The 26964-nt window shown below is 41.5% G+C and overlaps 1 protein-coding gene across 2 annotated transcripts in view; it reads right to left on the bottom strand.

Annotated features, from left to right (window-relative positions):
• Positions 1–26964, bottom strand: part of SLC44A1 (solute carrier family 44 member 1) — a 129082-nt gene that overhangs the window by 81355 nt on the left and 20763 nt on the right. For both annotated transcript variants that reach the window (XM_073666604.1, XM_073666611.1), the window contains exons 3-4: positions 9402–9544; positions 7554–7690 (exon numbers count right to left, since the gene is read on the bottom strand). In XM_073666604.1, coding sequence (XP_073522705.1) covers positions 7554–7690; positions 9402–9544 — 280 coding nt within the window. The remainder of the gene's footprint in view (positions 1–7553; positions 7691–9401; positions 9545–26964) is intronic.

Raw genomic sequence — 26964 nt, 5'->3', positions numbered from 1 at the left:
AGGAAACAACACACATGGTTAAAAATCATTTAAAAGAGCACCACTGTGCTATACAACAAAGGTGCAATTACCAGTATATAATGTAACAGCATATACATATATTAAAGCAGATATACCAAAACCAGGAATAACAAAATACAGCATCACAGAGTACAAATAAATTAAAAAAAATATGTATACATTTTTTTTAAATAAATAAAATAAAGGTTTTATTCCTCAAGAGGATATTACCTCATCTCTTCCTGGCAGTGACTGACCTTTGCCTTTTATTATTAAGCAATAAAGTGTGTTACTGCAAAAAAATACATACTGTATAAGATTACAGAGAACGTCGGTGAAGTAGGGGCTCTGCATGTCCTCATGTGTATCGACACATCACATGTGGCTTCCCCAAGGGTCCTGGTTTTGGTAGATCAGCTTTAACATTTGCATATATTTTGCTACACTATTTAATACCACCATCTTGTGTGGTACTTCTATGTTTTGCATTGGTCAAGGACCTTTCAGTACAGGAGGTAGCAGTATTTATGGCCACTTTTGGCCAGCCAGTTTTGATTTTCTTGTGTAGCTCAATGGTGCTTTTTCAATGTTTTTTAACCATTCGTGTAGGACATTAGTTTTTACATTGAAGCTTTAATATTGTATTTTTCCCACTCACGTGCACTGTTACTGTTCAGTTAACTTTTGTGTTTTTTGTTTTGTATAGTTACTAAAGAAGGCACAATGGAAGGTAACTTGGTCATTGAACAGCGGTCTTTCAAAGCTAAACATTCACATACAATTAAACAAATCTAATTTAAGATTTCCTTTTTTTGATATCCAATCTTTCCCATACCTAGAAGAATTGCATACAGATATTCAATGAGAAAAGATGATAAAACGCTCCATTTTCTATTGGACTTATTTTCCTTCTCATTCACTGTGCCTTCATTTAAGGCCACAAAGCACTCAACAAGAAACTTTATAGACATGTCAAAGGCTGAAAGCTCTCTTTTATTATCCCCTGGTAAGAGATTAATACATAAATCTTTTTATTGCTACTGTAAATGTAAATCTTCACTTGAAGATAAGGAAAACCCTCAGGAGAACCATTGACCTCTAGACAAACTTGTGTCCCCAAGTAATGCTATTACTTTCTTGAAGATGTTCCTTTAACAGAAAAAAAGAGCATTCCTATTTTCCCCAGCTACATAAAACATTACATCTCTTAGGTTCTTCAACGGATAGATCAGGTTATGGGAAAGTGATTGCATAGAATGAAAAAAGCTAATAAACAGAATCAAGAAGCTGCTTAAGAATATACAGGTGCATCTCACAAAATTAGAATATCATCAAAAAGTTAATTTAGTTAATGAGTGAAACTCATTATATAGAGTCATTACAAAGAGAGTGATCTATTTCAAGTGTTTATTTCTGTTAATGTTGAGGATTATAGCTTACAGCCAATGAAAACACAAAAGTCATTATCTCAGTAAATTAGAATACTTTATAACAGCTTGAAAAATGATTTTAAAATCCGAAATGTTATCGTACTGAAATGCATGTTCAGTAAATGCACTCAATACTTGGTCGGGGCTCCTTTTACATCAATTACTGCATCAATGTGGCGTGGCATGGAGGCGATCAGCCTGTGGCACTGCTGAGGTGTTATGGAAGCCCAGGTTGCTTTGATAGTAGCCTTCAGCTCATCTGCATTGTTGGGTCTGGTGTCTCTCATCTTCTTCTTGACAATACCCCATAGATTCTCTATGGGGTTAAGGTCAGGTGAGTTTGCTGGCCAATCAAGCACAGTGATACTGTTGTGTGTAAACCAGTTATTGGTAGTTTTTGCAGTGTGGACAGGGCCAAGTCCTGCTGGAGAATTAAATTTCCATCTCCAAAAAGCTTGGCGGCAGAGGGAAGCATGAAGTGCTCTAAAATTTCCTGGTAGACGGCGGTGCTGACTTTGGTCTTGATACAACACAGTGGACTTGCACCAGCAGATGACATGGCTCCCCAAACCATCACTGATTGTGGAAACTTCACACTAGACCTCAAGCAGCTTGGATTGTGTGCCTCTCCACTCTTCCTCCAGACTCTGGGACCTTGATTTCCAAATGAAATGCAAAATTTACTTTCATCTGAAACAAACACCTTGGCCCACTGAGCAACAGTCCAGGTCTTTTTCTCCTTGGCCCAGGTAAGACGCTTCTGGCGTTGTCTATTGGTCATGAGTGGCATGACACAAGGAATGCGACACTTGTAGCCCATGTCCTGGATACGTCTGTGTGTGGTGGCTCTTGAAGCAATGACTCCAGCAGCAGTCCACTCCTTGTGAATCTCCCCCATATTTTTGAATGGCCTTTTCTTAACAACCCTTTCAAGGCTGCGGTTAACCCGATTGCTTGTGCACCTTTTTCTACCACACTTTTTCCTTTCACTCAACTTTCCATTAATATGCTTGGATACAGCACTCTGAACAGCCAGCTTCTTTAGGTCTTTAGCAATGACCTTTTGTGGCTTACCATTCTTGTGGAGTGTGTCAATGACAGCCTTCTGGACATCTGTCAAGTCAGCGGTCTTCCCCATGATTGTGAAGCCTACTGAAACATACTAAGGGACCATTTTAAAGGCTTAGGAAGCCTTTGCAGTTGTTTTTTGTTAATTATTCTAATTTACTGAGATAATGACTTTTGTGTTTTCATTGGCTGTAAGCCATAATCATCAACATTAACAGAAATAAACACTTGAAATAGATCACTGCTTGTAATGACTCTATATAATATACGAGTTTCACTTTTTGTATTGAAGAACTGAAATAATCCTTTTGATATTCTAATTTTGCACCTGTAGATTATAGATTGCCCTACTTCAAGATAATGCCTTCAAATTGAGTTAATCAAAAGAGATTTACACTCTTATATGAACATGTGTAATATATATACACACACACATAGTTAGTGTGTATGTATATTATAATATATATATTTTATATATACACACACACACACACACACACACACATATATATTGTTCAAAAAAATAAAGGGAACACTCAAATAACACATCCTAGATCTGAATGAATGAAATATTCTCATTGAATACTTTGTTCTGTACAAAGTTGAATGTGCTGAGAACAAAATCACACAATAATCATCAATGGAAATCAAATTTATTAACCTATGGAAGCCTGGATTTAGAGTCACCCCCAAAATTAAAGTGGAAAAACACACTACAGGCTGATCCAACTTTGATGTAATGTCCTTAAAACAAGTCAAAATGAGGCTTAGTATTGTGTGTGGCCTCCACGTGCCTGTATGACCTCCCTACAAAGCCTAGGCATGCTCCTGGTGAGGTTGCGGATGGTCTCCTGTGGGATCTCCTCCCAGACCTGGACTAAAGCATCCGCCAACTCCTGGACAGTCTGTTGGTGGATGGAGCGAGACATGATGTCCCAGATGTGCTCAATCGTATTCAGGTCTGGGGAAAGGGCGGGCCAGTCCATAGCTTCAATGCCTTCATCTTGCAGGAACTGCTGACACACTCCAGCCACATGAGGTCTGGCATTGTCCTGCATTAGGAGGAACCCAGGGCCACCCGCACAAGCATATGGTCTCACAAAGGGTCTGAAGATCTCATCTCGGTACCTAATTGCAGTTAGGCTACCTCTGGCGAGCAAATGGAGGGCTGTGCGGCCCCCCAAAGAAATGCCACCCCACACCATTACTGACCCACTGCCAAACTGGTCATGCTGAAAGATGTTGCAGGCAGCAGATCGCTCTCCACGGCGTCTCCAGACTCTGTCTCGTCTGTCACATGTGCTCAGTGTGAACCTGCTTTCATCTGTGAAGAGCACAGGGCGCCAGTGGCGACTTTGCCAATCCTGGTGTTCTGTAGCAAATGCCAAGCGTCCTGCACGGTGTTGGGCTGTGAGCACAACCCTCATCTGTGGACGTCAGGCCCTGATACCACCCTCATGGAGTGGGTTTCTAACAGTTTGTGCAGACACATGCACATTTGTGGCCTGCTGGAGGTCATTTTGCAGGGCTCTGGCAGTGCTCCTCCTGTTCCTCCTTGCACAAAGGCAGAGGTAGTGGTCCTGCTGCTGGGTTGTTGCCCTCCTATGGCCCCCTCCACATCTCCTGGTGTACTAGCCTGTCTCCTGGTAGCGCCTCCAGCCTCTGGACACTACGGCGACGAGCACAGCAAACCTTCTTGCCACAGCTCGCATTGATGTGCCATCCTGGATGAGCTGCACTACCTGAGCAACTTCTGTGGGTTGTAGAGTAAGTCTCATGCTACCACAAGTGTGAAAGCACAACCAACATTCAAAAGTGACTAAAACATCAGCCAGAAAGCATTGGTACTGAGATGTGGTCTGTGGTCCCCACCTGCAGAACCACTCCTTTATTGAGCGTGTCTTGATAATTGCCAATAATTTCCATCTATTCTCTATTCCATTTGCACAACAGCATGTGAAATTGATAGTCAGTGTTGCTTCCTAAGTGGACAGTTTGATTTCACAGAAGTTTGATTCACTTGGAGTTATATTCTGTTGTTTAAGTGTTCCCTTTATTTTTTTGAGCAGTGTATATAATTATATACATATATGTATATATATCACACATACACACGCACTCATACAAAGGCATATAAAAATGTAAAAGTTTGGACACCCCTGGTCAAAATTCCTGTTATTATGAACAGTTAAGCAAGTTGAAGATGAAATGATCTCTAGAAGGCCTAAAGTTAAAGATAACACGTTTCCTTTGTATTTTAGGCAACAAAAAAAATATATATACACATACATACATACATACATACATACATAGAGTACAGACCAAAAGTTTGGACACACCTTCTCATTTAAAGATTTGTCTGTATTTTCAGGACTATGAAAATTGTACATTCACACTGAAGGCATCAAAACTATGAATTAACACATGTGGAATTATATACTTAACAAAAAAGTGTGAAACAACTGAAAATATGTCTTATATTCTAGGTTCTTCAAAGTAGCCACCTTTTGCTTTGATGACTGCTTTGCACACTCTTGGCATTCTCTTGATGAGCTTCAAGAGGTAGTCACCGGAAATGGTCTTCCAACAATCTTGAAGGAGTTCCCAGAGATGCTTAGCACTTGTTGGCCCTTTTGCCTTCACTCTGCGGTCCAGCTCACCCCAAACCATCTCGATTGGGTTCAGGTCTGGTGACTGTGGAGGCCAGGTCATCTGGAGTAGCACCCCATCACTCTCCTTCTTGGTCAAATAGCCCTTACACAGCCTGGAGGTGTGTTTGGGGTCATTGTCCTGTTGAAAAATAAATGATGGTCCAACTAAACGCAAACCGGATGGAATAGCATGCCGCTGCAAGATGCTGTGGTAGCCATGCTGGTTCAGTATGCCTTCAATTTTGAATAAATCCCCAACAGTGTCACCAGAAAAGCACCCCCACACCATCACACCTCCTCCTCCATGCTTCACGGTGGGAACCAGGCATGTAGAGTCCATCCGTTCACCTTTTCTGCGTCGCACAAAGACACGGTGGTTGGAACCAAAGATCTCAAATTTGGACTCATCAGACCAAAGCACAAATTTCCACTGGTCTAATGTCCATTTCTTGTGTTCTTTAGCCCAAACAAATCTCTTCTGCTTGTAGCCTGTCCTTAGCAGTGGTTTCCTAGCAGCTATTTTACCATGAAGGCCTGCTGCACAAAGTCTCCTCTTAACAGTTGTTGAAGAGATGTGTCTGCTGCTAGAACTCTGTGTGGCATTGACCTGGTCTCTAATCTGAGCTGCTGTTAACCTGCGATTTCTGAGGCTGGTGACTCGGATAAACTTATCCTCAGAAGCAGAGGTGACTCTTGGTCTTCCTTTCCTGGGGCGGTCCTCATGTGAGCCAGTTTCTTTGTAGCGCTTGATGGTTTTTGCAACTGCACTTGCGGACACTTTCAAAGTTTGCCCAATTTTTCGGACTGACTGACCTTCATTACTTAAAGTAATGATGGCCATTCGTTTTTCTTTACTTAGCTGCTTTTTTCTTGCCATAATACAAATTCTAACAGTCTATTCAGTAGGACTATCAGCTGTCTATCCACCAGACTTCTGCACAACACAACTGATGGTCCCAACCCCATTTATAAGGCAAGAAATCCCACTTATTAAACCTGACAGGGCACACCTGTGAAGTGAAAACCATTTCCGGTGACTAGCTCTTGAAGCTCATCAAGAGAATGCCAAGAGTGTGCAAAGCAGTCATCAAAGCAAAAGGTGGCTACTTTGAAGAACCTAGAATATAAGACATATTTTCAGTTGTTTTACACTTTTTTGTTAAGTATATAATTCCACATGTGTTAATTCATAGTTTTGATGCCTTCAGTGTGAATGTACAATTTTCAAAGTCATGAAAATGCAGAAAAATCTTTAAATGAGGAGGTGTGTCCAAACTTTTGGTCTGTACTGTATATATATTTCATATTCATCTTTTTTGCCTAAAATACAAAGGAAATCTGTTATTTTTAACTTTAGGCCAGTGTCTCTCTCGTGTGTACATAGGGAGAGACCTGTCAATCACCTTTAACTGCTGGGAAAATACATCTGGCTTCAATAATGCAGTCATGCTGCGTTTCATACTGCCTGCTGTTTGATGCATCTCCTTTAAGTAGTGGATACTATAATTTTGTGAAATGGAAATAGCATTAATAAGTGTATTTATCATAAATTGTACATGAACTTTTGGCAAGTAACCCGGATCTCAAGTCAGTTATTACCTGGTAGACCCAGGTTATGCTTGGCCTGGCCCTTCTCACTGCACTGGGCTATTGTTGTCTGTGCCAATCAGGTGTGTTAGATACAGGTCAAGCATGCACATGGATTGATACATTACTTAAACTATCAATGAGACTGGTGAGGCACGTAGTTGGAAATGTATAACAGTACAGAACATTGGGAAAGGAATGACTTAGGAGGGATATATTTATGAATTAGGGGAAAGGGGAGAACACCATGTTTAAATCCCTCTCTAGCAAGCCATAAAACTAGACTTTTAAATGCTAAAACTAAGATGCACACAGGGTGATATTAAAATGATGTCCCTAAACGGTCTGCAGTTTATTGATTTTATGGATAGCCCTACATATTTTTAATCAGTTAATGGCACCCCAGGGAGTCATCACTATCTAGCAGAATAGGACAAACAATTTATAGCACATGTACCTCCAACATGTTTCTCTGCATGTGTGGCATTATCAGGGGATGGGACAATCGCATGAATAGTTGGAAATGCAAAGGAGAAAATGGGATGTACCTAGGAAATGTAGTTTTCAATAGGCATGGGACTGTCATGCAGTAGGAAGTCCTGGACTGGTACTTCTGCCTACATTCGTGTGTGACAAACATAGGTGTCCCAAATGAAGAAAGGAAAACGGCTAGGGGATTGGTGCTTTATTACCATATTAAATGTAGATGGGATGTAAAAGGGGTAGCCCCGACTTCCAATCACATTTTTCATCTCGAATGTCCATGGGTAAAACTAAGTTGTCGACTTCAACTACTACATTTCATTTTTACACTCACCATTTGTTTCAGCAAATTTTTTTACATCGTTTAGCGTTTTCAGCTCCTGATGAGGGCACTCAGAAACACATAAAGCCATGGACTTTATTTTTCGGTTCACCAAATCCAACTTGCAAGGGTCCAAGAAGAAAACATACCTAACAGTCACATAATTAAAAAAAAAAAAGCCTATTACACTTATATACTGTAGGACATGGGAATAAATGACTGTATACAGTAACCAAACCTATAATACAGGACGCTATTACAGCAATGAAAAGCCAAAGTGATGAAATAAAATCATAATAGGTGGACAGAGGTGTTAACCATACATCAGAGTCTGGGCATTATTACGATTCTTAAAAGGGTTGGATGCAACACTGGATTTCAGGAGTGCACTGTTCCCCAGCCTGCAGACTTTCTGGTTGCTGGCAGGAGGGGAACAGCGCCCATGTGCATTACTGAGATCCATGCAGCCCTCATTGTATAAACTGCGCATGTTCAGCCACTACTCCTGGTCCACTTGGCATCGAGCAATGAACAAAGGGTGGGGGAGAGGAGAAGCACAAAAAACATGAGAACAGATAAAAAAAGACAAATTTGCAATTCTCTTGCTAATTTCTCACTGTCTACCATTTTCTTATAGAGAATAACAATTTAACTTACTATTATTTTGTATTGCAGTGATAAAACAAAAGAGCAGATTCATCATTGCATTACCGCCGTTTTTTTTGCCATGAATATCTCTCAATTGGTGACTTTGATTTGCGACAAATTCACCAAAACCATTTGTGCCTTTTTACCAAAGTTGTTTTTTTGTTTCGTTTTTTATTTTTACGCCAATGTGACTTTCCCAGATGTTTAAGACACATTCATGAAGTACAACTTTTAAAAAAAATATATATATATTTGATTCACACCAAAGTGATTTTATATACACCAGCTAAGTAGTCAAATTTTTTTGACATTTAGCAAAATGTTCAACTTCTTGCACTAAAATGATGTTCAAAACTTATGTACAAAATTTATGAACAGCGTGGGGGGGGGGGGATTTTGACAAATTTGGTAGGAAAAAAAAACAGCAAAAAGTACAACTCCCCCCCCAGCAAATGATGATTCCACAGCAACTAGTGAATCCCACGGTCTTCTGAAATTATTACAGAGGTAAGGCTAAGTTCACATTGTGCTTTTGGCCTCCATTTAGTGCAAATGCTAGGAAAACGCTCAAGATATACAATACAGTACATTACACAGAGTCTGTGATGGAAGCCTCGCAGTGGCATCAGTTACATGTAGCATCTGTTTAATGGATAAATCATTAATTGTTTTTTTTTTTCAAAAGCTTTTCATGATGTATCTCATAAAATGAATGGCATTTAAGCATATAAGTGATGGACGCCAATGTTAGACATCCATTTAATGCACCCTTTACTCATAGGCGACAAAAAGTCTATGATGTAGCCAATAAAAAAAGATATTGAAGAGTTTATCAACTACTTATCCATTCAACATTTGCCTGTGACGAATGTATGGCATCTGTTACCCATAGGCAAACATGGTACCAGTTTAACAAATACGTTATTTTATTATAGTATTAGGGTAGTCAACCAGGTTATTCCATACATGATCTATAACTCTTGTGATATATTGTCAGGCAGAGGCTAAATCTTACTAATGGACCCCCTAAAGACACCTAGGTTGAAGAATCAAGCGTGCACATTTAGGTCTGAGAGTCATGATGGCCCACTATGTGCAGGGTCAGCTTAAGCTGCATGGAATGATTCTTACCATGTCCTAAAAGCACAGCAGAGTCAGCAATAAAGTAAATGATGGAGTAAGCACTGCAACATACTATTACATTTCACTTACTTGCGGTTCGTGTGGTCAAGGCCACTATTTTCAAAGCCTTCAACCTTAGCGTTCTTCTGTCCACACACATTTCCATAGCTGTCATAACCAGAAACTAAACGGGAGGCAGCTCCGGTTGCAATAGAAAATCCACAGATAAAGCCCTATGTTAAAAAAAAAATAAAATCTATTACTGCTAGTCTTTAAAAAAAAAAAAAATCTTGTAGTTTAGATTGTCAAAAAAGAGGGATGGGGGGGGGAGAAAAAGGATGATCATAGGCCACAGAGTATTAATCAAATATATATATTTTAGTATTACATAGGCATACACAAGTAAATGGGGGGAAAGGCTATTTTTGTCAACTTACATTACTTAATATATAAATTTGATTACCACTCATGAACCCCTTTACTAGTTTACATTGTGCAGTTCATTCCTAGCAGAAGGAATACAATAAAGGGTTACTAAAACAGTACAATTTATCCCCAATACCAAGAACAAAGCTCTGAAATTGCCTGTCTTTCATGCTGTACTCCACCATCTCAGACAGTCCCATAAATAAATGAACATAGGCAGGCATGTGAGGTCAGCGCTCCATCTACAGTCATGGCCAAAAGTTTTGAGAATGACACAAAAATTATATTTTCCCATGATCTCCTGGCCTCTGGTTTTTATTAGTGTCTGTCTGATGTTTATATCACATACAGAAATATAATTGCAATCATATTATGAGTACCAATAGGTTATATTGACAGAACGAGTTAATGCAGCAAGTCAATATTTGCAGTGTTGCCCCTTCTTCTTCAAGACCTCTGTAATTCTCCCTGGCATGCTCTCAATCAACTTTTGGACCAAATCCTGACTGATAGCAGTCCATTCTTGCATAATCAATGCTTGCATTTTGCCAGAATTTGTTGTTTTTTGTTTGTCCACCCGTCTCTTGATGATTGACCACAAGTTCTCAATGGGATTAAGATCTGGGGAGTTTCCAGGCCATGGACCCAAAATCTCTATGTTTTGTTCCATGAGCCATTTAGTTATCACCTTTGCTTTATGGCAAGGTGCTCCATCATGCTGGAAAAGGCATTGTTGGGCACCAAACTGCTCTTGGACGGTTGGGAGAAGTTGCTCTTGGAGGACATTCTGGTACCATTCTTTATTCATGGCTGTGTTTTTAGGCAAGACTGTGAGTGAGCCGATTCCCTTGGCTGAGAAGCAACCCCACACATGAATGGTTTCAGGATGCTTTACAGTTGGCATGAGACAAGACTGGTGGTAGCGCTCACCTCTTCTTCTCCGAATAAGCTGTTTTCCAGATGTCCCAAACAATCGAAAAGGGGATTCATCAGAGAAAATGACTTTGCCCCAGTCCTCAGCAGTCCACTCCCTGTACCTTTTGCAGAATATCAGTCGGTCCCTGATGTTTTTTCTGGAGAGAAATGGCTTCTTTGCTGCCCTCCTTGAAACCAGCCCTTGCTCAAAGAGTCTCCGCCTCACAGTGCGTGCAGAAGCACTCACACCAGCCTGCTGCCATTCCTGAGCAAGCTCGGCACTGCTGGTAGTCCGATCCCGCAGCTGAAACAGTTTTAAGATACGGTCCTTGCGCTTGCTGGTCTTTCTTGGGCGCCCTGGAGCCTTTTTGACAACAATGGAAGCTCTCTCCTTGAAGTTCTTGATGATGCGATAGATTGTTGACTGAGGTGCAATCTTTGTAGCTGCGATACTCTTCCCTGTTAGGCCATTTTTGTGCAGTGCAATGATGGCTGCACGTGTTTCTTTAGAGATAACCATGGTTAACTGAAGAGAAACAATGATACCAAGAACCAGCCTCCTTTTAAAGTGTCCAGTGATGTCATTCTTACTTAATCATGACTGATCGCCAGCCCTGTCCTCATCAACACCCACACCTGTGTTAATGGAATCACTAAAACGATGTTAGCTGCTCCTATTAAGGCAGGACTGCAATGATGTTGAAATGTGTTTTGGGGGTTAAAGTTCATTTTCTGGGCAAATATTGACTTTGCAAGTACAGTAATTGCTGTTAAGCTGATCACTCTTTGACATTCAGGAGTATATGCAAATTGCCATTACAAAAAATGAAGCAGTAAACTTTGGAAAAATTACTATTTGTCTCATTCTCAATACTTTTGGCCATGACTGTACATGGAGCATTTCAGAGCTCATCAGCAACTTCCCAAGACTTTCAATGTTAGGAATAACCCATTAAGCCAGGCAATATTATATCTAACTAATACAAAATTGGTTAAATACACGTAAAGTTGCTAGAAGTATTGGTCAGTGGCCCAAATAGATACTGGAAGTCAACAGTAGAAATGTAGAAGGTTTTTATTTTTATTTTTTAACCTTTCTAGAATTCACACTTGGCAGTAACTAAATAGTTACATAGTCCAACTTAAAAAAGACATTCCAGCAAATTTTCAATGTTAAACTGGACACACGATTTAATAACATTTTTTATTTAACTTCACCTTTCCAATTTGGAGATCTTAGTAATCAAAATACTTGGCGCCTAATGAGTTAATTTCTTCAGTGTCTTTCACTTGGGGCATTTATTTCTGAAGGGAGAGTTTTCTTTTCTTTGAGTAATGTCTTGTTATGATTGGTCAGCATCATACTGTCACGCCAGAACAAGGAAATGGGTAAAGGGAGGGGGGGCCTGACAATAGAGAAAGGGGACACCCCTAAACCCTCGCCTGAGACTAAACCCTGCACTGGCCCTGAGCTACCCCTGTCTAGTGAGTAGGGCAGCAAGACACTAGTCTCACTATTAAAGTAAGAAAACACAGGGAGGGAGACACACAGGGAGAAATCAAACAACAACTGGAACTACTTCTCCAGGGAGATCAGCACAGAAAACCTATAACTGGCCTAGGAGTGAGTAAAAATAATAGAAGGGAGTAACAGCAAGATGCAGCAGCTGAGATTAGAGCTATATGGATTCCCAGCAGGATCAAAAAAGAACTCTTAACCCCTTCCACACCAAGTGAAAATCAATCTGCTCCACTCAAGCTCATCGCTGAGCAGACTCCAATGAGAACCTGAGATCGGCCAATCGCTGTGAGCTTCTGATCCCAGATACCTTAAAGGTCTCAGCAGGATGCAGCACATTCGTGACACCTACAGGGAGAAGTACATGCCCCAGTGAAAACTGTCTGATAACTTTTTTTTAAAGTCCAAATGGGTGTTAAATCACTATTTGCCAAATACTCTGATTGCTAACATCTTTGCAACTGAGAGACGAGATAAAAAATAAAATTGTTCAACTTGAAAAATTTGGTGAAAGGTCCTCTGTATGAGATATTATATATATATATATATATATATATATATATATATATATATATATATATATATATATATATATATATATATATATATACATACATACACACATATATACACATATATACACACACACACACACACACATAGATAGATAGATAGATAGATACATACAGTACAGACCAAAAGTTTGGACACACCTTCTCATTTAAAGATTTTTCTGTATTTTCTTGACTATAAAAATTGTACATTCACACTGAAGGCATCAAAACTATGAATTAACACATGTGGAATTATATACTTAACAAAAAAGTGTGAAACAACTGAAAATATGTCTCATATTCTAGGTTCTTCAAAGTAGCCACCTTTTGCTTTGATGACAGCTTTTCACACTCCTGGCATTCTCTTGATGAGCTTCAAGAGGTAGTCACCGGAAATGGTCTTCCAACAATCTTGAAGGAGTTCCCAGAGATGCTTAGCACTTGTTGGCCCTTTTGCCTTCACTCTGCTCACCCCAAACCATCTCGATTGGGTTCAGGTCTGGTGACTGTGAAGGCCAGGTCATCTGGCGTAGCACCCCATCACGCTCAGTCTTGGTCAAATAGCCCTTACACAGCCTGGAGGTGTGTTTGGGGTCATTGTCCTGTTGAAAAATAAATGATGGTCCAACTAAACGCAAACCGGATGGAATAGCATGCCGCTGCAAGATGCTGTGGTAGCCATGCTGGTTCAGTATGCCTTCAATTTTGAATAAATCCCCAACAGTGTCACCAGCAAAGCACCCCCACACCATCACACCACCTCCTCCATGCTTCACGGTGGGAACCAGGCATGTAGAATCCATCCGTTCACCTTTTCTGTGCCGCACAAAGACACGGTGGTTGGAACCAAAGATCTCAAATTTGGACTCATCAGACCAAAGCACAAATTTCCACTGGTCTAATGTCCAATCCTTGTGTTCTTTAGCCCAAACAAGTCTCTTCAGCTTGTTGCCTGTCCTTAGCAGTGGTTTCCTAGCAGCTATTTTACCATGAAGGACTGCTGCTCAAAGTCTCCTCTTAACAGTTGTTGAAGAAATGTGTCTGCTGCTAGAACTCTGTGTGGCATTGACCTGGTTTCCAATCTGAGCTGCTGTTAACCTGCGATTTCTGAGGCTGGTGACGCGGATAAACTTATCCTCAGAAGCAGAGGTGACTCTTGGTCTTCCTTTCCTGGGGCGGTCCTCATGTGAGCCAGTTTCTTTGTAGTGCTTGATGGTTTTTGCAACTGCACTTGGGGACACTTTCAAAGTTTTCCCAATTTTTCGGACTGACTTTCATTTCTTAAACTAATGATGGCCACTCGCTTTTCTTTACTTAGAATTTGTATTATGGCAAGAAAAAAGCAGCTAACAGTCTATTCAGTAGGACTATCAGCTGTGTATGCACCAGACTTCTGCACAACACAACTGATGGTCCCAACCCCATTTATAAGGAAAGAAATCCCACTTATTATACCTGACAGGGCACACCTGTGAAATGAAAATCATTTCCGTTGACTACCTCTTGAAGCTCATCAAGAGAATGCCAAGAGTGTGCAAAGCAGTCATCAAAGCAAAAGGTAGCTACATTGAAGAACCTAGAATATAAGAAATATTTTCAGTTGTTTCACACTTTTTTGTTAAGTATATAATTCCACATGTGTTAATTCATAGTTTTGACGCCTTCAGTGTGAATGTACAATTTTAATAGTCATGAAAATACAGAAAAATCTTTAAATGAGAAGGTGTGTCTAAACTTTTGGTCTGTACTAATATATATATATATATATATATATATATATATATATAAAACGCTCATGTCTGCAAGTTAATAGCTTTATTTTACATGACAGGTTCGCTTTAAATAACAAAGTGCTGGTAAGCAAGAACCAAGAAGCTCTGAACAACTCTCTGGTATTCTCTAACTGGCTAGAGGACTTGTACCCGTCAGAGCAAAAATATGGAGAGGGTAGCACCACATGCTGGTGTCAGGCAAAGTACCCACAGAGACTAATAAGCCAAAAGCTGCAATCCCCCCATTTAGCTTTTGACACCGTTAATATTTTTCATATATCATTTTTGAAGCTTTTCTAAGTCAAAAGTCCAAAGTGGATGCATACGAAAGGAGAAGCACAAGCCCTTACTTTACATTCCCAATGTGGCCTTGTCACAAAAACGGCATCATACATTGAATCGGATTTCAGTCTTAAATGTACATTTTACTAGTTTTAAAGGGAATCTGTCAGCAGGTTTTTGCTATGTAATCTGAGGATAGCATGAGGCAGAGGCTAAGACACATATTTCAAGGATGTGCCACTTATTAGGTTGTGTGCTGTTTCCATATAATGAATGTATTCTCACCAGGAGATTATCACTGCCTAGACTGCACATGGTGTTAGTCCTGGTCAGACCACGCCCCCTCCTCTGATTAGCAGCTTGCTGTCAATATAGAATGTACAAAGAAAGCTGTGGTGTGGGCGAAGTTAACTTTCTCAGCTCTGCTACATGTAAAAACTTTGATTGTATCACAACTACTGCACCCAGCAAACTAAGGGATACATCACTGGAATCAGGGTCTTTTTTCATACATTATGCTGCTCTCAGATGAGGTAGATGAAACAAAGCGCGGTCTATAAGAGCTGCCATTTGCGCATGCGCCGGGAGGTGAGGAAGGAAAGCGCACGCCACAGCGCCCTGTAACGTGTGGCGGAGGGAGGGAAAATGGTAACTAGGCTGATAGGCGGCGATTTAAGGGAATAATAATCAGATAGGCGGGCATTACTTTGTGTTCCCTGGACGCCAAGCCTGTTGAAAACCAAAAAGATAAAACTACTTTTCTCTGCAATCAAACCTCTACTATGGGCCATACAGGTATGTATAGCATTACTTTCCTATACCCTGTATGCCCAGAGTAGAGGTCTGATATCTCCCAGGGGGTGACAGATTCCCTTTAAATAAATAGGGTTGATGGACAGTAGCCATGAGCCAGTGTAGTTCTGAGATTGTTAAACAATCACGCACCACATGGACATTATAATCAGCTGCACCGCTGTGCTGGTGAAGTAGTTCTTCCCACACAAAATCAAGTAATTGTTTAAGAAGTAATTTGAAGACGGCACAGGCTACGTGCCTCTATGCACTTGGGAAGCTCCACATAGCCTTACATTATGCAGGAAATCATGGAATACAGACTCCTCCCCTAGGTCAAGAGCTGCATACAGAGTGTTATCTTACCTAGTCTTCTAGTAGCATAACATCGCATGTACCAGTGCTATCTGTTGACCGATCATGTATTCTAAGGGAAGAGAGGTGAAAGCTGCTGACAGATATTTCTGGCAGGAAGTTATCTTCTGGAAAGAAGGGTTGGGCATTTGAGGGCAAACTCCAGGATCCTCATCTCCCCTAACAATCTGTGGAGCCCCTCACACACCATAAATGGTCAACCAATCCAGCCAATATCAAGGGGTTCAGCAGACTTCATTCAATGTGTATAGAGGCCTTAATGCACTCGGCCTCTAATAACAAGATTACTCTACTCATCCTATCCCAGTCTATACAGTAAAGCGGACAATTAAACAGGAGTGTTAACGGCTTTAATTACCAATGTGAGACAGTACAGTTATTTATGGATAGTGACTTTTTTTTTTACCTTTTTTTAAATAACAAAATACTAAATATCTGACTTTAAAAAATGTAATTCTCTGTTTTATTCCTTTTAAAAAGGGCACCTAAACTCTTAGCTTCTACTGTATTGGATTTCTGAATTGCAGCATACAACCAGTAGTCTACTGATAAGAGCAGATAGTGATATAGTTATCTGTGGTTTGTTTGACTTTGCAATAGAGCAGGGTTGTAAATGTTTAACCCCTCACCTAAGTAAATAAAAGCTATTGTAAAATCAATGCTATGCATGCTCAGCTGAACAGCTCCAGTGTAAAAATCAATGAACGGTACAGGATATTAAAAATCCAGACAATAACTGTAGATGCCATGGACTGGCAAAATTACGGTATCTCATGGAAAGAAATTCAACATTTAGTGATGCCCATGCATTTGACTCCAGGCAATCATTGCAAAATACTTGCATTTTAGTAGTGAAAATACCCTTGAAATTCATCATTCTATTAGTTTAATTACTCTTGAGTCTGAAAATAGAGAGAGAATAGCTCTATTCCCTAAATGGCTTGCACAATATTTTTGTAAACCCCCTAGATTAAAAGCGGAAATCTATACTGCAAGCAAATCTTCAAGATCTTTTAATAAATCCATTTTACTGTGGAATACAGAAGTAAAATTATAAAAATGCTGTCCTTCCAAATACGTCTAGGCCCACCTGTGTGCAGGAGTTATGGCGTACGGGCACATTGTCAACCCCGATAACGTGCTAATCTGTTGGGTCAAACTGCTGATCTCTGCACAGACCCTACTCTAAAACTGTGTAGAGAAATGCTCCCAAACCTCACTAAAAACACAAACAAAAGGTATGTGTTTAAGTAAGGAGATCAAAAAGGTATTGTACAGATGTAATACCTCGATAGTAAGAGTGAAATTAGTCACATGGGAACACAAAGAGGCGCACAAAACCCATAAATATGCCACCCATTCCGTGCATCATTTGGGTTCCTGCAAACTACACCGCCTTTTCTGGAGCACATTGTTTGATAAATGAGCAATTCCAAAGCTACCAAAATTTTACACTGTCCAATTAACATGAGGAGGACTATTGAAAGCAAAAAATATTATGAAGAATTGTTTTTCCACATATATTCCCTCATTTTAGCCCCCACAGTCTAAAATATTAATGTCCTTCCCTACACTGACGTATAGAGAACATGTCACCAGGATTTCTCTCTGCAAATCTTTTTAAAGTTGTGTCTTTTAGCCTCACACAGCCTGTAAACATTAATAAAAAACATGGATTGTAGACTAATGACTGCTCATGTGTACAATGGGCTTATTTGCACCATCTAGGTGTAGTGTAAAAACTTTTCTTTGCCAGCACCCTGTCCATTGATGGATATAGATGATGCAGATAACACCATACACAGGACACACTAAATCTGGCACCTGTGCTGCAGAACAAATCTAGAGCAGGGTTCCCCAACTCCAGTCCTCAAGACCCACCAACAGGTCATGTTTTCAGGATTTCCTTACTATTACACAGGTGATGGAATTATTGCCTGTGGAGGTGATGCAATTATCACCTGTGCAATACTGAGGAAATCCTGAAAACATGACCTGTTGGTGGCTCTTGAGGACAGGAGTTGGGGAACCCTGATCTAGAACATGTACAGTGTATGCGCCTTGTGTGAGTAATCAGTTCATGTCCATATCTTTGTGAATTCGTTCCTATTTGGTACTAATATTTGTGTTTGTGACAACGACTTTACAGATGACTGCCACGCTGCACCTGTCCTGCATTTGCAACTTTATATAATTGCTACTCTAGGAGGTAGTCTGGTAATAAGCGCTAAACTATGCATGCCATCAGCGCCTAGTAATGCGAATGTAACAATATGCTGGTCCGATGCCATGCCAAGTCACTACTAGTTATTACTGGAGTTCAGAGAGCTAGACAAAATTGTATTGTCTTCATCTAGCCATAATACACCTTTTCCACAGCGTGCTGGAAACTGATTCCTTGTGGTAAGGAGAATGATACTCATACAGATGATTTCTCATGTACTCACCTTCAAATACTCCAAATTAGATCAATACCTTGAGAAGGAAAATCTCAACGCTGCCTGAGAAGGGACATAAAGCAGTCCTTGAATAACTTTATAACTTTACAACTACAGCAGAAAAGTTTTCCCCAAGCTGCTGTGCCTGCACATATCCTATTTCAAAGTCATTGTCTGCTCCCTGGGCTCCTGACAATTTGCAGTTTTCAACCCAAACTTAACACTTTGAAGTGTCCTTTGATGACTCTTTAATATTCTGATGGTGCTGCTGTAAAATGAAGAGTTGTGTAGGTTGCAATTATGATAATTTGTTATCGATCTGCGGCACATCTTAAATCTATGAAATGTATTACTTTAGTCTGAATGCTTACAACATTTTGTTAGCAGTAAAAAACCTTAAAAATGGGCTCATTGCACTGCATGCACAAGCAGGGGTCTGTAATCATCTATTTAGTAATGTAGGTAATAAATAATTAATCCAAAATATACTTGAGATGTGTTCTAACTGAAGAGATGTTTAGTAAGATAAGACTTTACTTAGTGCCGTTCCAACTTCTAGCTAAACCGTATTTATTGATGGCATCATAAAGTATGGCTCAGTATTCCAACAAACAGCTATATACTTAGGGAGCCTGTACACATTAGACTAACATCGGCTGAGCCCACCAGTATAGTCACATATAGTATAGTTCACAGTCTGATGTGTATGCGAACCTCCAGACTCCCCACCCGTCAGATGACTTTGTTGTAGAGAGGGAACCAACATTTGCATTTTTCGGACTACTGATCCTTTGATTTTCGCCGCCAAAGGAGGAGTCTTGAGAGCGCTCCTGTATATGAAGGACTCAAGAGCGATAGCTGTCAGCCAATTGATGGCTCGGCTGCCAGCTATCTATTGTGTATGAGCCCCCTTAAATTCAGTCTACAATTAAAATACAGTAGAAGTAATTTAATCTCTGGGCATAAGAGATGAGACTAGCTGGCAGTATCAGTCAGTGTACGCCATGGATGTAGAAAAACTCATAGGAGCCAGATGTAGCCCTCTATTGGAAAATTTCATTTTAGTGCCCAGATAAAAAGTTTGAAATGTTTCAATAAAAAAGAATAAATAAAAAAATAACGAGGTCAAACTGCCAAATGTATTGGCAACCTGGTTCCTGTGATGTGTTCTGCCCAAGAGTAAGCCATAAACATCCCACTTCCTTCAAGATTGCTGCAGAGCTCATCCCAATGTGTCATCCCATGAATATTTTTATTTTGTCACCTAATGCAAGGCCCCCATACACAATAAACTAAAGTAGTCCAAGCCCACTGATGTTGGCCGAATGTGTAATGTGTAAGGGAACCTCCCAACTCTCCCTAACAGATTACGCCTGTGGAGAGAAAGAACCAACCTGCTGAATTTCAGCAGCCAATCTTTTTTGCTCTCCCGGGTGATATGCCACAGCTAGGGGAGTCTGGAAGCAGCTCTCACAGAGAAGACAGGAGGGTAAGCTGAGCGTTCCTCTCTAGGGGGAAATCGGGAGAGATAGCTGTCAGCCAAATGATCCACTGACAGCAATCTGATGTGTATGGAGGTACATGGACTCAAACTGAACCAAAGCTATGGATGAAAAAGGTTCTTCAGAACTAAAATACTGCTGCCAGATTTATGGGGTTCACCTTCTGACATCTCAGCAGATCAAGTATTTGAAGGGACTGTGTCCACTATGTCATTTCTCTGCAATACCAGGGACAGTCACTCCTAAATACAGGTCTGTGCCTCATGAACAGTGAAGGAGACGTGGTGACCCTTTAATTTTCTGCTTGGCTTGAGAGCAGAATGTGAAATCCTTAAAGCGAACCTGTCAGCAGGATTTTGCTACGTAAACTACAGACAGTGTCATGTTGGGGCTGCAGCACTGATTAATATGATACCTGAGGTGAAGAAATGTCTTGTGGTTCTTGTGTAATCAGTGTTTTCAGTTTTGGGTTAATGATATGCTCGTGCACTGGGGCGGGACTGTGGGCGAGGTCCTTCCTTGGTGCTCTAGGTCAGATCAGCAAGATAAAACCTGCCCACAGGCCCACCCCTGTATGTCTCTTAGGCTGTCTCTATGATGAGGAACACACTTGTGCTTTGGGGTGGGCCTGTGCGCAAGTTTTATCTTGCTGATCTGGCCTAGAGCACCAAGGAAGGACCTCGCCCACAGTCCCGCCCCAGAGCACAGGCATATCATTAACCCAAAACTGCAAACACTGATTACACAAGAACCATCACATTAATCAGTGCAGCAGTCCTAACATGACACTGCCTGTAGTGTACTTAGCAAAATCCTGCTGATAGTTAAAGCAAACCTATCTGATATTGGCCTATGCTAAGTATAAGCCTCCAATTTTGTAGTTGACAGGACTTTACCTATTCAGGAGAACCTATTTTCCTAGGAGTTTGGACGCTCGCTCTAAAACCCACAAATATTTGGCTGATATGCATTCTTATTACTAGATTATGGGGAATCACTAATATAATCAGGGACAAGGTGCCCCTAATGATAGTTGCATATGATTCATGTCACAGAATCAGAAGTCTGCTAGTATCTATGGGATCACCAGGATCAACTGGTCTAGCCCATTTCAAGTCACCACCAGGTAAAAATACCCCCACAGGTCTCAGAACCAGTACAGGTATTCCTGAATAGATTTTAATCAATGAGGGCTTAAGCAAATATTAATTTTCCATAACAGTATAATGCCTATTTTATCTAATAGGATTTTGCGTGTGCTGAGTATTCCTTCTTCTGAGATTCTGGGATGCTGTGCTGCCAATGCATATCATGCACATGAAAACATCTTCGGGAAATAAACGAGGGTTCCGAAATCCTTATAATGTGATTTCCCTCATTAACCTTTGGGGTTATATGAAAACAGCAGGGAGAACGCTTTTCTTATCAGGAACAACCAGCCATACAGACGCTAAGCAACATCAATGACTTGCAGATCTGGTCTTCAAATGAAGGCCAACTGTGGTTACTGGGAATGGACTGCTAAACCCAGTCTTCTACCAATAGATGGGCACAAGCCACACTGCTCTTCTCCAAATCACAGCCATTAAAATCTAAACAAGAAGCAGACACGCTCTCTATTAAAAAGGCCATTGAAATGATTTTTTTCAGTTGTGTCTAGTTATGTTTTTCTATTTTTAAATTTCCATTGCTTATTTTAGTAATTGAATATGAAAGGAAAAAATAAAATCAAACAGTGAAAAAGAAAAAGCCTTGTGAATAGTAACAAACATTCGGTAAAGTCAGCAAGATTTACGGTACTTACTTTACAGTCACAAAGAACTAATTCATGAATTGCAGAAGGTCAGATATAGACGGTACACTTTGGTAATGTAGCATTAATGTGTAAGATTTTGTCTTGCACTTTGCACCTCTGTTGGGTTATTAAAAGCTTTAAAAATGAGTTTTCTGGGATTATTCAAAATAATTCCACGGATGGGGAAAATATAAACGTTACATCCTCCTTACATTCGCTGTCACTCCAGTGGTGCCCACTGGTACCAGAAGTGATGCCATCTTGTCAGTCACCTGCTTGCTGCAGCCAACCATTGGCCTCTGTGACCATGTTCTGTACTAACAATCATTGAGGCTAGCAATTGGCTCTAGCTGTATGGTGACAGGTGCATACTAGTTCTGGTGGTGGGGTGGCACTGAAGGCACAAGGGAATCAAGGGTTAAATAATTCTTATTTCTTTATTTTATGCCATTTTCTAACCTGGGACCAATTCCCCTCATCCCAAAAAATAAAAACATTAAAAGGGGTTTTCCACCAAGCCAAGTAATTTTTAATTAATAGCTCTTGGAATATTAAAGAGGTTGCCCACTACTTTTACATTCATGGACTGTTCTTAGGTTAAGTCATCAATGTCTGATCAGCCAGGGTCTAACACCCGGCACCCCCGAAGATCAGCCAGCCAGAAGTACTTACTTGCGGAGCTCGCTGTCTACTGGTAGAGGCTGCCGCAGGGTACTACACATCCGCCTCCTATTGATTAGAATAGAACAGGGATGTGTAGTACTAAGCTTCGGCGCTACAAGTAGACGGCCAGCTCCGCAAGTAAGTACTTCACTGCCACCAATAACAGCTAATCGGCAGGGGTGTCGGACTCTGGCAGATCAGACACTGATGACGTATCCAATGTAAAAGTAGTGGACAACCTGTTTAATAAGTTCCATAATTGGATGTGTTGAAAAAAATGTTCCTGTGCTGAGATAATCTTATAAATGTGCCCGTGCTGTGTACTGTGTAATGGCTGTGTCTGACCGTACAGGAACATGGTCTGATCATACCACATCTCCTGGGCAGGGGAGGAAGCAAAAGAGTATACGGACATTACAGTAAGGGATCACAACTGCTTTCTGTGAGGTAAAGCATTTCTTTGCCTGTTCAAAAACATGTTTAACTCCACAGAAAGTAATGATGTGATCCCTCGCTGTCAAGTCTGTATACTCTTGCTTTTTTTAAATAAAAGAGAGCACTATCAGTGAGACATGTAATGATTGACAGTCTGCTCTCCTAATCTACTTGTCTCACACTTTTAACGCCGCCTTTCATTTAAAATAAGCTCTGGAGATAGATTCTCAGGGAGATCAGTGTCCGGAGTACATTTTTTGCAGAGGCACATGCCATTTAGGAAAGCGCTTACTTCATTAAAGTGGTTCTCCGGGAATAGAAAAACAAAATTAACCTAAAAAGGAAATGTCATTATAAATGAATTCCTAAATACATTTAATTAGCAAATCTCAATTGTTTTGTCTAGAGAGGTAATCACTATAGAAATAAAATGTCCATCACCGTATTACACTGCCAGAAACCTGTCCTAGGTAGTAATTACAGGCGCCTGTGAGCGTGTGCAGTAGGAAGCTCCTCTGCTGTGACCTGGAGATAGTTCTGTTATTCATATAGACAGGGCACACAGCAGTGTGAGCGGCCTCCTCTTACCTCAGCATCTCTGCTATCTCCGGTAGTATTAGTGAGGCACATCTCTCTATATATGAGGGAGGCCGGAGCTTCCCCTACTGCACAAGCTCACTGGCACCTCTCCTAGAACGTTACTACAGATGACTATGAGCGTGTGCAGTAGGAAGCTCCTCTGCTGTGACCTGGAGATACTTCTGTTATTCATATAGACAGGGCACACAGCAGTGTGAGCGGCCTCCTCTTACCTCAGCACCTCTGCTATCTCCGGTAGTATTAGTGGGGCACATCTCTCTATATATGAGGGAGGCCGGAGCTTCCCCTACTGCACATGCTCACTGGCACCTCTCCTAGAACGTTACTACAGATGACTATGAGCGTGTGCAGTAGGAAGCTCCTCTGCTGTGACCTGGAGATACTTCTGTTATTCATACAGACAGGGCACACAGCAGTGTGAGCGGCCTCCTCTTACCTCAGCACCTCTGCTATCTCCGGTAGTATTAGTGGGGCACATCTCCCTATATATGAGGGAGGCCGGAGCTTCCCCTACTGCACATGCTCACTGGCACCTCTCCTAGAACGTTACTACAGATGACTATGAGCGTGTGCAGTAGGAAGCTCCTCTGCTGTGACCTGGAGATACTTCTGTTATTCATACAGACAGGGCACACAGCAGTGTGAGCGGCCTCCTCTTACCTCAGCACCTCTGCTATCTCCGGTAGTATTAGTGAGGCACATCTCTCTATATATGAGGGAGGCCGGAGCTTCCCCTACTGCACATGCTCACTGGCACCTCTCCTAGAACGTTACTACAGGTAACTGTGTGCGTGTGCAGTAGGAAGCTCCTCTGCTGTGACCTGGAGATACTTCTGTTATTCATATAGACAGGGCACACAGCAGTGTGAGCGGCCTCCTCTTACCTCAGCACCTCTGGTATCTCCGGTAGTATTAGTGGGGCACATCTCCCTACATACAGTGGGTACAGAAAGTATTCAGACCCCTTTACATTTTTCACTCTTTGTTTCATTGCAGCCATTTGGTAAATTCTAAAAAGTTCATTTTTTTTCTCAATAAAGTACACTCTGCATCCCATTTTGCCTGAAAAAAAACAAAATGTAGAAATTTTTGCAAATTTATTAAAAAAGAAAAACTGAAATATCACATGGGCATAAGTATTCAGACCCTTTGCTCAGTATTGAGTAGAAGCACCCTTTTGAGCTAGTACAGCCATGAGTCTTCTTGGGAATGATGCAACAAGTTTTTCACACCTAGATTTGGGGATCCTCTGCCATTGTTCCATGCAGATCCTCTCCAGTTCCGTCAGGTTGGATGGTGAACGTTGGTGGACAGGCATTTTCAGGTCTCTCCAGAGATGCTCAATTGGGTTTAGGTCAGGGCTCTGGCTGGGCCAGTCAAGAATGGTCACAGAGTTGTTCTGAAGCCACTCCTTTTTATTTTAGCTGTGTGCTTAGGGTCATTGTCTTGTTGGAAGGTGAACCTTCGGCCAAGTCTGAGGTCCAGAGCACTCTGGAAGAGGTTTTAATCCAGGAAATCTCTGTACTTGGCCGCATTCATGTTTCCTTCAATTGCAACCAGTCGTCCTGTCCCTGCAGCTGAAAAACACCCCCATAGCATGATGCAACCACCACCATGTTTCACTGTTGGGATTGTATTGGGGAGGTGATGAGCAGTGCCTGGTTTTCTCCACACATACTGCTTAGAACTTTTTGGTGATATCTTCATCTCATCAGACCAGAGAATCTTATTTCTCATAGTCTGGGAGTCCTTCATGTGTTTTTGAGCAAACTATGCGGGCTTTCATACACTGCTCAAAAAAATAAAGGGAACACCTAAACAACAGAGTATAACTCCAAGTAAATCAAACTTATGTGAAATCAAACTGTCCACTTAGGAAACAACACTGATTGACAATCAATTTCACATGCTGTTGTGCAAATGGAATAGACAATAGATGGAATATATTGGCAATTATCAGGACACCCTCAATAAAGGAGTGGTTCTGCAGGTGGGGACTACAGACGACATCTCAGTACTAATGCTTTCTGGCTGATGTTTTGGTCACTTTTGAATTTTGGTTGTGCTTTCACATTCGTGGTAGCATGAGACAGACTCTACAACCCACAGAAGTTGCTCAGGTACTTCAGTTCATCCAGGATGGCACATCAATGCGAGCTGTGGCAAGAAGGTTTGCTGTGTCTGTCAGCGTAGTGTCCAGAGGCTGGAGACGCTACCAGGAGACAGGCCAGTACACCAGGAAACGTGGAGGGGGCCGTAGGAGGGCAACAACCCAGCAGCAGGACCGCTACCTCCGCCTTTGTGCAAAGAGGAACAGGAGGAGCACTGCCAGAGCCCTGCAAAATGACCTCCAGCAGACCACAAATGTGCATGTGTCTGCACAAACGGTTGGGAACCGACTCCATGAGGGTGGTATGAGGGCCAGACGTCCACAGATGGGGGTTGTGCTCACAGCCCAACACCGTGTAGGACGCTTGGCATTTGCCACAGAACACCAGGATTGGCAAAGTCGCCACTGGCACCCTGTGCTCTTCACAGATGAAAGCAGGTTCACACTGAGCACATGTGACAGACGAGACAGAGTCTGGAGACGCCGTGGAGAGCGATCTGCTGCCTGCAACATCCTTCAGCATGACCGGTTTGGCAGTGGGTCAGTAATGGCGTGGGGTAGCATTTCTTTGGAGGGCCTCACAGCCCTCCATCTGCTCGCCAGAGGTAGCCTGACTGCCATTAGGTACCGAGATGAGATCCTCAGACCCCTTGTGAGACCATATGCTGGTGCGGTTGGCCCTGGGTTCCTCCTAATGCAGGACAATGCCAGACCTCATGTGGCTGGAGTGTGTCAGCAGTTCCTGCTAGATGAAGGCATTGAAGCTATGGACTGGCCGGCCCATTCCAGAGACCTGAATTTCGATTCAGCACATCTGGGACATCATGTCTCGCTCCATCCACCAACAGACCGTCCAGGAGTTGGCGGATGCTTTAGTCCAGGTCTGGGAGGAGATCCCAAAGGAGACCATCCGCAACCTCATCAGGCGCATGCCCAGGCGTTGTAGGGAAGTCATACAGGCATGTGGAGGCCACACACAATACTGAGCCTCATTTTGACTTTTTTTAAGGACATTATATCAAAGTTGGATCAGCCTGTAGTGTGTTTTTCCACTTTAATTTTGGGGGTGACTCCAAATCCAGGCCTCCATTGGTTAATAAATTTGATTTCCATTGATGATTTTGTTGTCAGCACATTCAACTTTGTACAGAACAAAGTATTCAATGAGAATATTTCATTCATTCAGATCTAGGATGTGTTATTTGAGTGTTCCCTTTATTTTTTTGAGCAGTGTATGTCTTGCACTGAGGACAGGCTTCCGTCGGGCCACTCTGCCATAAAGGCCCGAATGGTGGCCAGATCTGTGCCTTGCCACAATTCTGTCTCTGAGCTCCTTGGGCAGTTCCTTTGAGCTCATGATTCTCATTTGGTCTGACATGCACTGTGAGCTGTGAGGTCTTATATAGACAGGTGTGTGCCTTTCCAAATCAAGTCCTATCAGTTTAACTAAACACAGCTGGACTCCAATAAAGGAG

This window comes from Phyllobates terribilis, unplaced genomic scaffold, assembly GCF_046119375.1.
Source record: "Phyllobates terribilis strain yellow unplaced genomic scaffold, ASM4611937v1 Scaffold_1__5_contigs__length_1240528914, whole genome shotgun sequence".
NCBI classification, from domain to species: domain Eukaryota; kingdom Metazoa; phylum Chordata; class Amphibia; order Anura; family Dendrobatidae; genus Phyllobates; species Phyllobates terribilis.
This window is presented reverse-complemented; position numbering and strand designations above follow the sequence as displayed.